Source organism: Ictalurus furcatus, chromosome 10 (assembly GCF_023375685.1).
Source record: "Ictalurus furcatus strain D&B chromosome 10, Billie_1.0, whole genome shotgun sequence".
Lineage (NCBI taxonomy): Eukaryota > Metazoa > Chordata > Actinopteri > Siluriformes > Ictaluridae > Ictalurus > Ictalurus furcatus.
Genome location: NC_071264.1, coordinates 6,636,271 through 6,653,871, shown reverse-complemented (window position 1 = coordinate 6,653,871; position 17,601 = coordinate 6,636,271). Strand labels below are relative to the sequence as shown.

At 41.2% G+C, this 17,601-nt stretch overlaps 1 protein-coding gene across 1 annotated transcript; it reads right to left on the bottom strand.

Annotated features, from left to right (window-relative positions):
• Positions 1–213: 213 nt before the first annotated feature.
• Positions 214–17,082, bottom strand: gpr179 (G protein-coupled receptor 179). The gene is made up of 11 exons (XM_053635075.1): positions 14,183–17,082; positions 13,583–13,691; positions 10,135–10,231; positions 9,790–10,001; positions 8,816–8,884; positions 8,121–8,230; positions 5,148–5,386; positions 4,102–4,240; positions 3,902–4,004; positions 3,669–3,803; positions 214–3,242 (listed from the first exon to the last, which is right to left on the bottom strand). Exons 1-11 carry the CDS (start codon positions 15,103–15,105, stop codon positions 540–542), a joined length of 4,839 nt encoding a protein of 1,612 aa, XP_053491050.1. The 5' UTR covers positions 15,106–17,082; the 3' UTR covers positions 214–539.
• Between the last annotated feature and the right edge of the window lie 519 nt (positions 17,083–17,601).

The following is a 17,601-nucleotide window of genomic DNA, read 5'->3' as shown; positions in this document are numbered from 1 at the left end:
TCGAGTGTCCTGCACGTCAACCCCATTGAACACCTTTAGGATGAACTGGAACACCGACTGAATCCCAGGCCCCCTCGCCTGACATCAGTGCCTGATCTCACTAAATCTCTTGTGGTTGAACAAGCACACATCCCTACAGCCACGCTCCAAAAGCCTTCCCAGAAGAGTGGAGATGATTATAACAGCCAAGATGGACTGTATCTTAAAGGGATGTTCAAAAGGCTCATGAGTGTAATGGTCAGGTGTCCACAAACATTTTGCCGTATAGTGTAGCTAGTTACAGCTATGGGTGAAAGTACTGTATCACAATGATCTTCATGCTTGGCATGTTGCTGGATGAGTAAGAATTTGACCTGGACTTTTATTTGAGTAGTCCGTTTGCAGTGGCGACGTTCGTTTTCCACATGGACACTTATTGTGGTGTATAACTAGTGGCTCAATTTGTTAAAACATGGTTTACATTTCTAAAGCTAGAACAAAGCACGTGCTAATAAGCTTGGATCTTAGAAGTCTAGCTTCGATCTCTATACGCTTGGAGTTTATAAGTCAGGTGGGAAGATGAAGGCTTCTGCCGCTGTTTCTGCATCACTTTCTTCTTCCGCTATAGGTTCCTCCCATGTGAATATGTCCGAGTTATTATCGTGCTCAATGGATCCTCCCTTCATTTCCCATGGACACAGTGCATCACATCGAGTCAGAGGCAGATTAGCCTTTGCCCCTTGTACAGTATGTGCACAGGTATCTTCTTCCGTCTTCTCACTGACGCTGTCCTTTGTACTCGCTGGTCGTTCAGTGCCCCAAAGGGAAATGTCTACACAGACACTTGTTTGCATTTTGGATTTTCCTGAAACCTCTAATTCCCAAGGACATATATATGCTTGAAGGTAATTTGGACTTTGAGTTTTTTTCGGCGACTGTTCTGTTTCCCATGGGCAAATCTCAGCGTAAGCATTTTTGTTTCTTTGGATTTGCTTCTCAGGCTCACCTGTATGCACTGGATCTACATTGACATGAAGGCCTGTTTGTTTCTGAGATGATTTCCCGGGCTGTTCACTTTCTAGTGTAATGGTTTCCCAAAGACAGATTTTAGCGTGCACACTTTCTTTTTGTAGGACTGAGGTATCTGCCTCCTTTGTTATGGTAATACCTTCGGACCTCTCTGTTGTATCTGCTTCCTGGGAACAGCTATGTGTTTTCTTAGTTGTGGACACTTGTGAAGGCAATCCCATGTCCTCTTGATTTGGTTTCAGTGATGCTTCCTCTGTTTCCAACAGATAGACTTCTTTTACAATAGATGGCGAGTCAGGGAAATCCCACGGACAAGTTTCTGCTGTGCTTGTCAGCTGTTTAGTCAGTGGATTTGGCGCTGATTTAGTTTTCTTGACATCATCACTTGGGTTCTCAGCATCTGTTTTACGTAACTTTTCCAATTGGCAGGAAGATCCCTCAGGGAAATCCCATGGGCATATATCCATATCCGCAGTACTGGTAAGTTGTTTTGTTAAACGGTGCCTTGGACTAGGCGTAGTTAGACTTTTTGTTTCCCATGGACAGATATCAGTTCGGAGTGTCTCTTGTCGACTCTGCTTCTTTGTGTCTGGTAGAGGATTTACATAAATAACTCTCTCGGTGGGTTTTGTTGCCTCAGAAACTGATTTGGCAGAATCTTCTTTAACATTGCAGGGGAACACTTCTGCCTCTGTATGGCTCTGATGTTGCTCAGTTCCTTTCCTAGCTTTACTATTGATTCTTGATGTCTGTCCTAGAGGTTCCCATGGACGAATCCTTTTGTCCCCTGTTGTTATTTGCATTTGCTTGCTGTCCACTTCGCAAGTTAAATCGTCATCACAAAAACCTTTGGATTGTAATTGATCTTGCTGCTTCGCTTCCCATGGGCAGATATCAGCAATGCTGCTTTGTCGACAAGTCTTGTTTGGAACGTCCCATCGACACACTGTTGATCTTGGAACAGTCAAAGAAGCTTTATCGTGGTGCCAGGATGGGTTGGTTCTCTCGATACTAGGAGTCAGACACAGTCTTGGCCTGCCACTGTTCTGACATTGTATTATATTTTCATACTCCACGTCTTCAGACTCCCACAGGTGGATACGTGGTGGGACGGTGCTTACGGAGTTCCTCTCTGGGGATGCTCTTATCGCTGCCTGTTTCACAAGGCAAGGTTTTGAATCAACACAAGTCATAGATCGTATCGGTGTTTGTGGTGTCTTTTTCCCTGACTTTATAGCACTGCTTAGAGTCACTGATCTGGTGGGTTGTGATGTACTCTCCAGTTCATTTTTACTGCTATATCTGCCAGACCCTTTTTTAGCCACCAAACCCCTTGCTAAAAGGAGGGTCTGGGTAGCAGAATGGAAAGAGATACCACAGCGGGCCATTGGCTTGGCAAAGCTATATGGTGATCCTGGGGCACTTGAGGAGATTGGAGGATTTGGTCTTGTAGATTCAACATCTGAGTCTAGACTACTCCCTCCCTTTGCCACAGGAGGAGAAGAGGAGGGCAAGGAGGAGGCGAATTCCCAGGGGCAAACATACAGTAGTGTGGGGGGAGATGTAAGCTTCTGTGTTAGGGTTTCCTGTTCAGAAAGAGCGCAAGTGACATTTGCTTGGTTTGACGTGTTTGTGCCTGTAGGCTGTTCCTCGTTAATTTCAGCCTTGTCAAATGACTTATCTTTTGGGCTTGTTTTCAGAACATGCGATGTGTCCACTGTGCTCTTAGTGGGAGAAAGCGGATAATGATCCCTGTGCTTTTCTGTAAAACTAAATGATTTCTGAACCCGGGTGGACACTGGGTGTAGGAAGTTGTTGTCTAGGGCTAGGTTCTGAGCACTGACTGACTTGCAGAAAAGTGGCGCGGTGTCGATGGACTCTGTCTCCGAGGCCCTCTTGTTCGTACAGTTTTTCACTGAGGCGTCCCTCAATGGCAGACACTTTTGTCTCTCTGGTGATGGCTTTGCTGTCTCACTCCTCATAATGACACGAGCGCTTTCGGAAGTTGCCAGGCAAGATCCAGACCCTTTTAGTGTCCCTCCAGCTCCTGAAGTGTCCTTATCTTTACGGCTACCCTGCAGACTCATGCTCTCAGGGATCTCAGCTATCCGCCTAATAAGGGATCGGCCAAACATAAGCCGAGAGCTGCGCTTTTTCTGCAGGTGTGGGTTGTTGTTTTCCATTTTCTTGGTCTTGTGGACTTCTAACTGAGCATAAAGTTTCTTTAGCTCACCCTGATGCCAGTGAAGACAGAGCAGATTCAGTTAAGAACAGATAGAGAACCATATATACGTTCATGGTCATTCACGGTAGCGGCGCGAATAAAGCACGACAAATAAATTAAGACCAGGAAGAGGTAGAAATGAAGGAAAGAGAAAGAAAAGCTCAAGCAATCGCTGTTTTACACGTGAACTGATGTCGTCGCCGAAATGATTCCAGATCACTGAGATCATTTCTAATCTTGTAATGAATCTTATCACATAGGCATTGTTTTATTTATTTAAAGAACCGTTTCTATTTCCTGTATAATATGCTAAAATGGAGAAACACTGAGAAATTATAATCGTATTATAAATCCTATCACTTGTACTTTGTACACTTATAAGTGATTAGCATGTTTTGTCTTAGCCTGTGTGCTGTTTAGGGCCAAGGACGTTTACCCGAATGTCGTCAGGGTCCAGGTTGTGGTCACTCCAGCAGGCGGATGTAAAACTATTATTTAGATGTAAACATGAACGTCGTAGGTCCACTTCATCCTCATATATCTCTGAAGCCATTTGAGATACGTGAAGGAGCTGCAATTACATTGAATTGATCCATTGATTAATCATAGCAAGTACCAAGAGCTGTGGCATATGCACATCACTAAAAGGTCTGCTTAAATGGGAAGTACCTTAGGAAAGAACAGCAGGCCAAGTGTTACAGTGATTGTGACATGTATGTGGATAAAGAACAGCAAGAGCATCCAGTCAGGATGTAGAGATGGCTTTACGAATCTGAGAGTGGAAGAAATACACGACACGATTCGAATAATGCGTTATATTTGCCACGTTTTGTCGATTTGAGCACATTAGCATGACTGTGAGACCTCACCTGAGGAGATGGAACATGGTGGAGAAGAGCAGTTCGTTGTTTATAGCGATGCTCATGTAGCGAGGCTCGTGGAAGGCAGCGGGCACAGCCTTCACTGCACTGCCGAGGGAGCTCCCCCAGCACAAGAACAACAACTCTGCTGAGAACCAGACACATCAACAGTGGTCAACTTGTCAGCTCTGTGTATGTGCCACTCATTTATTTTTCATATCGGAATGCAAAAGTATTTGTTTGTTTATTTGGCTCACTGTAAAATAGGAAATGTATTCATTTTTTTTTTCAGAATTATTTCAAATCAAATATCGACACCTTTTAGTTTCTAGTTTCTATTTCACCGTACAAAGTCTAGAAATCTAATGTTTATGAATCCAAATTTGAACCAATGCCCATCGCAGTACATTTCAGTCTGAACAAGTCAACCTGGAAGTGTAGGTAGGCTATTCTACACGCTAGTCCCTGGTTAAAATGTGTACTCTGGAACTTTATTCTGTTTTCTTTAAATATATTTTTAAAAAAACCCCGCAGAAATAAATTTTGGGTGATTTAAATATACTTTAAGTATATTTAATATTCAGATATACTTGCAGCACCTGGAAAATCCTGCCATTTTGTCCTCCTTTCTCATCACCCTCTTACTATTTAAAAAAAAAAAAAAAACACCAACACATAAGCTATAGTGATCCATCAGGCACTAAGGGTAAACTTTAATCGACCCCTATTGCTACTAGCTACCGAGTAGTTGCTGATACACACCCGGATCATTCAAGATTGTGCATATATTTTAGCTTCAAAACTAATCTGAAATGGTGAGAAACATACAAATGAGTAATATTGTGATTATTTATTGTTTTAAAGTGAAAAGCCGTTTTGAACAACTCGTTTTGGCATATAGTTTGTGTTCCATGTCGGAATGAAAAATGAATTAACATACGTGTAACCTTTAATCGATGTGGTATTGTCCAAATTTACACCATAAGGATACTTATATGTGTATACATGTACTGTATATATATATGTGTGTGTGTGTATGTGTGTGTGTATCCTACCCATAGCCATCATGTAATCCCAGCGGTCCAAATCACACACTCTGAAACTCTGCCCATCTGAGGTCGCTAATGTAATGAGTAGTGGGATGTTACGATCCCAGTTCTGAAGGACTCCCACAGTCCAAGCACACAAAAACCATTTCACAATGAGCACCATCACTCCCAGCATCCTGAGTACACTGGTGCTGGACATGTAGGGGACTCTCTGGGCCGTGCATGAGAGGAATACATTCAGAACCCTGTGGAAGTGGATGACAGCAGTCATTACTTCTCAAATATATTACATACATGTACAGCTAAGTGGCATTTATGTTAAGGTAAGATACCACAAACACACTTTTCAAGCAAAGTATTTCCTAAAAAAATAGATTGGGCTATTTAAAAGATTTAAAATATGTTTAAAAATTCTAGATATACTGGTCACAATTAGACAAAACAGTATTTGAGCACTCAATTGTGGTCGCAGTTACAGTGTTTTTGTATGTAGTTTGGCTGTCTTTGTTTTGCAGAACTTCTTGACAACGTCTCGGCATGGAATCAACCAGTTTCTGTAACAGTTCCGGTGCACGTTTCCACCAACAAAACTTTCAGGTGATCCAATCTAGAGCATCGACAATCGACAATGTCTTCTCCATTGCATAGCATAGATGTCCATAGATGTTCTATAGGGTGCAGTAGGGTTTATGGACTTGTGTCCAGGTGTTCTATAGGATGCAATAGGGTTTATGAACTTGTGTCCAGATGTTCTATAGGATGCAACAGGGTTTATGGACTTGTGTCCAGATGTTCTATAGGATGCAATAGGGTTTATGGACTTGTGTCCAGATGTTCTATAGGATACAATAGGGTTTATGGACTTGTGTCCAGATGTTCTATAGGATGCAATAGGGTTTATGGACTTGTGTCCAGATGTTCTATAGGATGCAATAGGGTTTATGGACTTGTGTCCAGATGTTCTATAGGATGCAATAGGGTTTATGGACTTGTGTCCAGATGTTCTATAGGATGCAATAGGGTTTATGGACTTGTGTCCAGATGTTCTATAGGATGCAATAGGGTTTATGGACTTCTGTCCAGATGTTCTATAGGATGCAATAGGGCTTGTGGACGTCTGTCCAGATGATCTATAGGACGCAATAAGGTTTATGGACTTGTGTCCAGATGTTCTATAGGATGCAATAGGGTTTATGGACTTGTGTCCAGATGTTCTATAGGATGCAATAGGGTTTATGGACTTGTGTCCAGATGTTCTATAGGATGCAATGGGGTTTATGGACTTCTGTCCAGATGTTCTATAGGATGAAATAGGGTTTATGGACTTGTGTCCAGATGTTCTATAGGATGCAGTAGGGTTTATGGACTTGTGTCCAGATGTTCTATAGGATACAATAGGGTTTATGGACTTCTGTCCAGATGTTCTATAGGATGCAATAGGGTTTATGGACTTGTGTCCAGATGTTCTATAGGATGCAATAGGGTTTATGGACTTCTGTCCAGATGTTCTATAGGATGCAATAGGGTTTATGGACTTGTGTCCAGATGTTCTATAGGATGCAATAGGGTTTATGGACTTGTGTCCAGATGTTCTATAGGATGCAATAGGGTTTATGGACTTGTGTCCAGATGTTCTATAGGATACAATAGGGTTTATGGACTTCTGTCCAGATGTTCTATAGGATGCAATAGGGTTTATGGACTTGTGTCCAGATGTTCTATAGGATGCAATAGGGTTTATGGACTTGTGTCCAGATGTTCTATAGGATGCAATAGGGTTTATGGACTTGTGTCCAGATGTTCTATAGGATGCAATAGGGTTTATGGACTTGTGTCCAGATGTTCTATAGGATGCAATAGGGTTTATGGACTTGTGTCCAGATGTTCTATAGGATGCAATAGGGTTTATGGACTTGTGTCCAGATGTTCTATAGGATGCAATAGGGTTCACTATTCCACTTAACCACTAAACCACTTCTGTTGTTTGAGTAATTTCTTCACCGAGTTCCGCAAGTTTACATCCAAAACGCTTTTGTACACTTGATGCCATCAAAGACAACAAGCTCACCAACACCATTGTAGGAAAAACAGCTTTAGCCACTTCTATGCTTTACAGTACCCTTACTGCAGTTTGATTTGAATTCTTCTCCTCACTTTCTCCAAACAAACACTCTAGCATCACACCCATCCAAGTTAAATTTGGATTCATCTGAAAATAAGACGGTCCTCCAGAAGCTGCTGTCTTTCTTTGCATGTTCTTTTGCTAATTTCAGCCTTGGTATCTTATTCTTGAGACTGATAAATGGTTTCCAGCTCATTACTGGTCATTCATATTGATGTCTGGAACAATCCTTGCTGCTGTTTATTGCCTGTTTTTCTTGAGATTAATCACAAATATCCTGCCCAGTTACTTTCAGTTTCATACAGGCTTCCATAGCAGAGTAACCACATGGTGTATGTAGTTCATCCTTTTAACTATGGATTAACAGTGACAACAAGAATAACCTTACGTGACCAATTTTTTCTTTGTCTAATAATTTATACCATTATATCTATTATTTTGGGAATATTTTTAAACATGAAAATCTATTTTTGGGAAATGCTTTGCTTGAAGAGTGTGCTTGTGGGATCTTTCTTTAAAATAAATGCCACTTGGTTTGACACGTTGCTTTCTAATGCAGTGAAATCCATACATTTGTAAGTGTGACTTAAGTGTCCAAATACTGTTTTGTTGCCACTGTAGAGTTAACATTGTATTTTCCTCAATAATGCTTCTGAAATGATACTAAAGGTCCTGCCAGATCTGTTACAATGTGTATTTATGACAGAGTTCTCAGCACAAAAATCTTTGAAATGTATTTTCCATATCAGAAACAGCCAGACCAGGCTCATTCAATAACCTGGTGGACATCTTCCCCTACTCTACCCTGCTATTGTTCAGCTGGATGGAATGGTGATGATCAGGTTAGCCATACAGACCTGTACATTTTCAATGACACCGTGCCGTAAACAACAGAAAAGCCAAGCAAACGGACCCAACGGAGCAGGATGCAGCGAAACGTGCTGGGTTTGAAAAATATTATCAAGACCTATAAACAGAGATGTAGATACAGTGTTTACTAAGAACATTTCCATCAAACTGCTTTTCTAGACACAAAGCAAGAAAGAGAATTAAAGTCTAATACCAGTAGAAAGATGTGGTTCTAAAGAGAAAGAGTAGAAAGACGGGGTTCTAAAGAGAAAGAGTAGAAAGACGCGGTTCTAAAGAGAAAGAGTAGAAAGACGTGGTTCTAAAGAGAAAGAGTAGAAAGACGGGGTTCTATTGTTTGCACATGAATAACACAGAGCCCTGTTTGTTGTTGTTGTTGTTGTTGTTGTTGTCGTTTTATTATCCCGTTATTTTTACACAAATATAAAAAGACATTCTGTAATATTTCTTATCCATTCTTTATTATCAATAAAGCGATAGATTTAGAATGAAAGTGATTTAGAATGTGAATAAACACAATGATAATTACAGTAAACTGAGCTGATGGAATAGCATCGTTATCTTTAACGCAAGGAGACATGTTGAGTAACGTTCACTAACGCTATGCCATTCGTTTCCCACTGATTATGAATCTGCAAATGATGCTCCATTATGCATGTTATAAACACATCATTCTATCACTCACAGGAAAATAAAGGAGCAGAGACCCGAAGAGAATAATCTCGAGCAACAGGAGACCAGATGCTCGAATCGGCTGCCGTTTGAAAGGAGAGAGAAAAATGAGAGGCGGAGGAGAAACAGGACAGAGGAGAGCATGAAGAACTTTTATACGTGATATATTATGCGTAAATCGACATAAAAGCCTGAGAGATGTCTATAACGGAAAGCAAAACTTCTGCCTGATAAAAAAAACATTAGAATACATCAAATTTGTAGTGGCTGAATATAAATACAGAAACGGATCTGTAGATTATCATAGAAACAGTCTTGTACATACACTGTATGACCAAAAGTATGTGGACACCTGCCCGTCACACCTACTACATGAGGGCCTTGAGACTCGTCTAGACGGTATGCATGCTGTAGAATTCCCGTTTTCTTTTATTGGAACTAAGACGTCCAAATATGTTCCACCGTAGCTCCATGAAGACAAGGTTGGAGTGGAAGAACTCCTGCACAGAACCCTGACCTCAACCCCAGTGCTTTGGGATGAACTGGAACTCCATCTGCAACCCAGGTCTCCTCACGCAACATCAGTGCCTGACCTCACTAACGCGTATGTGGCCGAATGAGCACAGATCCCCACAGCCACGCTCTAAAATCTAGTAGAAAGCCATTCCAGAAGAGTTGAGGTTATTATAACAGCAAAGAAGGACTATATATAGGAAAGGGATGTTCGAAACGCAAATGAACATACTAGAACATTCTTGGACTCCTTAGTGCTACAGCTTACAAAGACATCCTATACAACTGTGTGCTTCCAGCTGTGTGGAAGCAGTTTGAGGAAGAACTATCTATGGGTGTGATGGTCAGGTGTCCACATACTTTTGGCCATATAGTGTTATAAGAGTTTAAATAAAATAATTATATATATTTAAAGTACATTTCTTGCTTTTATGCGGTTTAGGAATGAGAGACAGATCGCTTCTGATTACTCACCCTTGAACTCCGGCATTGGTACACTCTCAGCATGCTGATAAGCACAAGTGCCATGAAGAAGCAATGCACAGTTAGGAGCACTGCTCTCAGGTGCCAGTCCTCCTGAACCCAACACGGGGAGCCATTCTGACAATGCTTACAGCCCGGATAGCAGGGCACACACACAGGAATCATAGGGTAACACCCCTGGGTACTACTGGAACCATCATCCACTGTTTCACCAACAGAGGATCACAGAGTAAGACCAGACTGAGAACTAGCAACAGAACATTTGGCTATTTTTATTCCTGTTTAAAAAAAATCGTTCGACATTTGCTCGTGTACAGTTTGGACAAAAGGCCATACACTGGTCCTCTGTGACGTCTGGCAGGCTGTAGTATCCCTCTTTACATCGGCAACAGTACTGGCCAAGACGAAACCCCTGCCTAGGAATCGGCTCACACTAGGTAGAGGAGAAGCAAGAGAGACCGCGAGATGGTGAGACGGCAACCTGGTTGCATAAGCGTGCACACTCCTAAACTAATACTTAGTTGGAGCACATTTAGATTTTATCACAGCATTCAATCTTTTTGGGTAAGAGTCGATCAGTTTGGCATCATCTCGACTTAGCAATATGCCATGGCAACACTTTGCCGTTCTTGCTTGCAAGAGCATTCGAACTCTGTCAAATTGAAGATGCTGAAAGGTGAAATTATTCTTCATCTTAAGTGTTTTAGCTGAAGCCTTAAGGTTTTGCACCAAATTTGACTGGTACCTCAAGCTAAAGGTTATTCCCTCCACCCTGATTAAAGCCCCAGTTCCAGCTGAAGAAAAAAAAACAGCCCCAAAGTATGATGCTTCCCTGTAGGTAGGGCAGGGTTTTGTTATGTAAAACAATGAAACTAAATTCAATCATGCCAGAACTTTTTTTTTACTCCTTTATTGTGAAATTGCAACATATAAATGTCAAGAAACTTTTGTAGGGAGAAAAAAAACCTTCCAATACACCGCTTACATACGTGTGCACACCCTTTTATAACTGGGAATGAAGCAGTGTTCAGAATCAACCAATCACATTCAAACTGATATTAAATACTAATTAGTGTGCACTTGCCATCAATTAAAGTGACTGATTAAACCCCAAAATAAAGTACAACTGCTCCTATAGGATTTTCCTGACATCTTCTTGGTAACATCCAATTACAACATCCAAAGCCATGGACCGTAAAGAGCTTACAAAGCAGGTACGGGATCTTCATTGTTGAAAATGATCAATCAGATGAGGCTTTGGACATACCGTGGAACACTGTGAAGATTTTCTGGTAAGTACTGGTTGCTCCCTACGTGTGACGACAATCTCCTGAATTCTTCATATCTCTGGGCTATGGGGTAGGGTGGCGAGACGGAAGACGCTTTTAACCAAAATATATATAAAAGGTACATCAAATCTCCCCAGACCATGTGGAATAATGCGTTACGGTTTAATGAGACCAAAGCTTAACTTTTTGGCCATAATACCACAAGATATGTTCGGCACAAAGAACACCATCCTCACGGTGAAGCATGGTGGTGGCAGTACCATAATTTGGGGCTGTTTTTCTTCAGCTGGAACTGGAGCTTCAATCAGGATGGAGGGAATAACGAATAGTTCCAAATACCAGTCCATTTTAGCATAAAAACCTTAAGGCTTCTGCTAAAACACTTAAGATGGAAAGGAACTTCACATTTCGGCACGACAACGACCCAAATCAAACCTCCAGATCAACAATAGAATAGTTTCACCAAAACAAGATCAAGGTTTTGGAATTTCCCAGCGAGAGTCCAGAGCTAAATATAATCAACAGTCTATGGGATGACCTGAAGACGGCTGTGCACAGGAGACGCCCGGCCAGTTTGACGGAGTTAGCTATATTTTACCATTCATCCTTGCAAATGCATGCTAAGTCAAAATGATGCCAAATTGATTGACTCTTACCCCAAAAAGATCGAATGCTGTGATAAAATCTAAAGATGCTCTTAATCTATGAAACTATTCATTTAAGGGTGTGCACACTTATGCAACCAGATTATTGTACTTTTTTTTTTTTATTCTTTCCCCCTAAAATAACTCTAATAGATTTTCACTTTAATGAATAGGTTAAAATTTCACAGTAAAGCTAGAAAAGCTTCTGACATGATTTATCTTGGTTTCATTATTTTACATCACAAAAACCTGCCGTGTTTAACAGGGGTGTGTAGACTTTTTATATATCCACTGTGCATGCCTTATCTAAACAGTTTTCTCCCTTTTCACTCTTTTCACAGTGTCAGTTCAGGAAGGTCACTGTGTGTGGCATTTCCCCATGTAACCACATATTTATTTCCTACTCAAGACGTATATGTGTCCTGTTTTTAATAGAGAAAATGGAGTGACAAACTGCTGATGAGTACAGTTAGTAAGTGTGTGTGTGTGTGTGTGTGAGAGAGAGAGAGAGAGAGAGAATGAATGTGCTCTGTTGTAATTACTCTCTCAGACTATCATCAGTGTTGAAAGGCCTTCATATCAGAAAAGCTGCGTTAATCTAAATGGATAGCTAATGTCTATTTTAAAGGCATTATTATTATTATTATTATTATTATTATTTTTCCAGGAAACTCTAATCCCCATCCCACGTACAATTTGTCTTCCATAAAACTCTGTGATTATTATTTACAGGTATGTAATACTGTATGTTTAACGCAACGTCGTTGTTGATAACGCCATTTTCTTCATAAAGGCGACTGGGGATAAGAGCTTATTAAAAAGCTTATGGAATCTTTGGCATAGAGAAATATCTCGTATATCATAATACCCTTACACTAGCTTGTGCTCAGGAACTTAATGGAACTTTTTTTTAAAAAACTGAATGTGAGAATATCAGAATCTCATCCGTATGATCCTTTTTTGTCTGAAACTGGCCAAGAATGAACTGAGCAGTCAGTAATCTCATTATATTTTACCTAAATGACAATAATGTAAAATAGTTATAATCATGGTTTCATTTCGAATTCAGTGTGTCGGAGTACCAAACTAAAGCAACATTGCGCAGTGTGTCTTTTTCCCAGAAATCCCAGTGTTTATCCTACTAGGACATCCAAAATATGTATGAAACTACTTCTTTTTATCCTGTTCCTCCAAAGTGGAGAGGTGTGTTGGGGAAAAGGACATTGACGTCACTGGATTTATGCTGGTTTAATCTCCCAGATTATCCCCGTACCACCCAGCACAAAGCTCTTTAAATAGGAGGCCTGAGTGAGACAGAGACAGATGGAGAGAGCTCGAGAGAGAAAGAGAAAGAATGAAAGGGCACCCGATAAGAGGAAAAGGTGTCATAGAGGAAAATGCTATAGCGAGAAATAAACATATATATATATATATATATATATATATGACAATGACTGGCCCACTTGAAATTTGCATTATTATGGTGAACTAAAACTACAACCAAAAGCTAAGCTACTAAACTATTAGAAAATAATGCAATAATAAAAAAAAAAAAACAACCCCGAAATAACTGTAATACCTGGAATCAATTAAAATGTTCAAACCTTTGAAAATTCTGAATAGCATGAAAAGAGAATATTTGTATTTTTACAAGTTGTGATCAATAAAATAACAAATAAGAGGTAAATAATCGAGCCAATATAGAAACAATGCTCTCTAGGCACTATATTTCTGTACGTTAATTAAACTGCAGTGTCCTACACTTGTGTGCCCCTTCTCTACGACACCGGGCCTACTTCAGTTGACTATATAAGTGTTAATTGCATGGTTTGGTGATTGGAGAGAATTTACCTCCATGCTGGTACGGTTACACTGATGTGTGTCAGCAAACCAGAAATCCCCAGTGGCACACTGGTTTACATCAAAATCCTGGATATTCACATCTAAACGGATCACACCTCTACCAACAGAACCAAAGACATAGAAAGACAGGTGGTTATTGTGAGGCTATGGCTTTAATTGATAGTTGTGTTGTGAAGATGCAATATGGAACTGAAGGAAAGGAAGGAAAATAGAGACTTTGGTCTGGTTAATTAAGAGTTAATTGAGTTAGTCGGTTAATTAAAGAGTTAGAATTTGAGAGATGAAAGGCATGGTATGATTTAGTCATGGAGATGTGTTTTGATCATAGATATTTTTTTTAAAATGCAAGAGTTCTTCAGCACCGGTGATCCGTTTACTTTTGGAAAACATATTAGAACCAACACCATACAAAAGGGTTCGATGGTCCTATTTACAGATAACTTGTCTTAGCAGTCTAAAGAACTTCTACTTGCAACCCTTTCTGAGGAAACACTGCTATGTAGGGTTCTACATAAAAGCTTTAAGGGGTCCCACAAAAGACAGACAAGCAAAGAACGGTTAAGGGTATGAGACAGAACCTTGACTGACCTAAACTCAGGACTGAGGTCTGGCTTCAGCCCATAAAAAGGCATAGAAAGTGTAAGTAGCCACCCAGGCAGGAAACGACCTTCTTTACACTCCAAGAATGGGGTCTCACCCCACTGCAGTCCACTGCTATTGGTTACATAGATGCCCCCGTATGTCCACTTGGGTGTGTCCAGGGTGCTGAGGTCATTGAGCAGGACCTGTTTAGACAGGCTAGGAAAAGATGGGCTGTTGGACTTCAGTAAGGTGAACCAGCTCTGATCAAGGCCATGGGGCAGTAAGTCAGGTTTTTCCCAGGCCAAAGTGAGGTCCTTTAAGTAGATGTCCTGAGATGAGTCCTTGGAGGCCCAGAGTACCAACTGTGGTTGAGGTGCTGTAGGATCAGCATCAAAGCTTAGCAGAGCATGTCTCACCAGGCTAGGTCTTTCACCAACAAGCATGGACCGGATCAGCGCGTGGTACCACTCTATATCCTCCCTTACACTGGTCTCCCTCAGTTCACTTGCCTGAAAGATAAGGTTGAGGAAGTTCACAGTGTTGGTCAAGGACACTGTAGACTTGTAGAGGAGGGCCTTGATGTCTTGCGGGATAGCACCATGCTGATCCGTCAACTGGAAAGAATTGCGGCAGCTTGAAGAACTCAGGAGAGAGGCATCACCGGTATAGAGGTAATTTTCAGGCACAGACCAGACTTGCTCTTGCTCTTTTACTGCTACTTGAGGCTGTGTGCTCACACTGGGAGGCTGCATGCTGCCAGCAAGCTCATCTTCCACTGTATAGCTTGTGTTGGAGGCTGATGGAGTGGGTTCCTGGATGGAAGAAGTCGTGGAGTCAGAATTGCGTCGGAGCTGGGCCGAGACCAGGGAAGATAGGAGGAGCAGGATCAGCAGTTTGTCTGCGAAGCTCATCTTCATATAGCTCGACATCTCTCTGCTACACCCACTGCAGGTTTTCTTGAAAAAAGGGGAAAAATTACTTTGGAAACCTGCCTAGCTGGTGCTGATCTGGAGTTGCTCAACCACCTCTGGTCTCCTGGTCTCTACTCCCAGGCATACAGGTGGAAAAGCTGTAGCAGTTGTAGTTGGTATTGGAGACTCTGGACTCACAGAGATTCTGGATAAAGCCAGCAGAATTGAAGAAGCTGCAGCATCTGCTGCTCCAGTAATGGTATGGCAGAGAGGACCATAAAGTCTCCCAAACCTGTTTTTCAGTTGTATTCGATACTCATTTGATCTGCAACTCCTCCGCAATGCCGCTGCCTCTCGCTCAGACTGTCTATCACTCACATCTCTCCCTAGTAGTGGGGGTGATGAGACAGATACATCTGTTAATATTAGAGTCGCAGTATGTGTGTGAGTGTACAAGTGCATAGGCGGGTAATCCTGATTATTATGGCATGGGGCAGAATCTCACCATGCTCTGGATTAACTCCCCCACTCTCTATAGATTGAGTGGTATTTTATGGTGGTCAGTGTGTTTGTTTGATACCAAGTTCTAATTATTTCTGTAAATAAAAAAAATAATAAAAAAAAAAGGGCTGCACATCTAGAGGAAAATACTGCCACATTTGTAACACTTAATTGTTTTGTTTTTTGGTTTCAATGAAAATGAGCAATTTGAACGAATGTTACAACTGTGCCGGCTCTCTCCTAACCGAGAAATAGTCTTGCTGTGTATCGATGTCTATACGTGAAAATGTCTAAACACTGTTTGTTTTTCTTCCCCTCCAGAGAGAACTTTTGGATGACAGCAACATCATCTGGTCCTCCAGGATATTACAGGAGGCAAAGAACTTAAAGCCAGATGCGAAGGCATCAAAGCTGACTAATGATGCATTTACAGCTTTCAAACGTGAACGACAACGATCATCAACAACCTCTTCTGAAACACTTTAACTGTCGCTGTGTGGCAGAGAGTTCCAGGCAAATATGTCAACATCTCCCATTTATAGTGCTGTTTACTAAAATGAATCTTTGTGTGAATTCCGATATATTGGGACAGTTTTGGAATTGCTACATTGTCTAAGATTTCTTGCCATATAAAAAAAAAAAAAAAACCCACCCCAGCACATGATACGGTTCTGAAATCATCAAGGTGTTGATTAGCAACATGTGAAGTAAAAATGTTTATGCTGTATTCTAAAGAAGAATGGCTTACCCTTTTGTCAAGACTGAAACCCGTTTTAATCACACATTTGGCAGTCTGGTGCAAAATATTTGAGGATTTAGGATGAGCCTTTAATTTTATCCTCGGTGACACATTAAAAAACGTTATTTATTTGTAGTATACTTCTTCAGGTCATCAGTAAATGAAATAAAATACAAAAATAATAAAAACAGGACTTCAAAATGCCTTCTCCAAATTCATCGTCATAATATTCTAATATCGTATTAACACGAGGCACACGGTGGCTTAGCGGTTAGCACGTTCGCCTCACACCTCCAGGGTTTCCGCCGTGGCCCTGTGTGTGTGGAGTTTGCATGTTCTCCCCGTGCTGTGGGGGTTTCCTCCGGGTACTCCGGTTTCCTCCCTCAGTCCATAGACATGCACGGTAGGCTGATTGGCATGTCCATAAGTGTATGAATGTGTATGTGATTGTGCGCTGCGATGAATTGGCACCCCGCCTCGTGCCCGATGCTCCCTGGGATAGGCTCCAGGTTCCCTGCGACCCTGAAGAATAAGCGGTATAGAAGATGGATGGATGGATGGATGTATTAATCTTCCCTTTAAGGGGACATGTGGGCTGATTGGCATGTCCATAGAGTAAGAATGTGTATGTGATTGTGCCCTGTGATGAATTGGCACCCTGTCCGGAGTGTACCCCCTCTCTGGGATAGGCTCCAGGTTCCCCCTGACCCTGAAGGATAAGCAAATGGATGATGGATGGATGTATTAACACAAAATAGCACAACACATCGGTTGTAAAATTCAATATGAACAGATTAGGTAAGAAATTACAGTAGAAAAACACAACTAACGTAAATTACATTAACATTTTAGAAATTAGGCACATTCTTGCAGTAACAATGTAACAAAGGGTTAAAAGAAAATTTTTTGGCATCAATCTCTAAAATGATATCAACACAGTACACTAAGGTAAACTGTGTGAAGTGATGTTCTATATTCCCCACGCTACTGTATTCCCCTGCTTATTAAGATGTTTCAAAAAACACCATTTAATGCACATAAAATCTTACAAATGCATCATCTAACCACAGTTGTGGGGTGTTTCATGCATCCGTTCATGGGTCCAATATCCATCCGTCCATCTTCTATACCGTTTATCCTTTTCAGGGTCACGGGGAACCTGGAGCCTATCCCAGGGAGCATCGGGCACAAGGCGGGGTACACCCTGGACACAATCACATACACATTCACACACCCATTCATACACTACGGACACTTTAGACTCGCCAATCAGT

Bases quoted from the DNA above. Each gene is read 5' to 3' on its own strand.
- gpr179 (XM_053635075.1), bottom strand. From the start codon at position 15,105: ATGTCGAGCTATATGAAGATGAGCTTCGCAGACAAACTGCTGATCCTG. The intron at 8,885-9,789 runs GTGAGTAATCAG...TTCAAACGGCAG, and splicing joins ACCAATGCCGGAGTTCAAGG to CCGATTCGAGCATCTGGTCT. The intron at 4,005-4,101 runs GTGAGGTCTCAC...TTCCACTCTCAG, and splicing joins ACCATGTTCCATCTCCTCAG to ATTCGTAAAGCCATCTCTAC.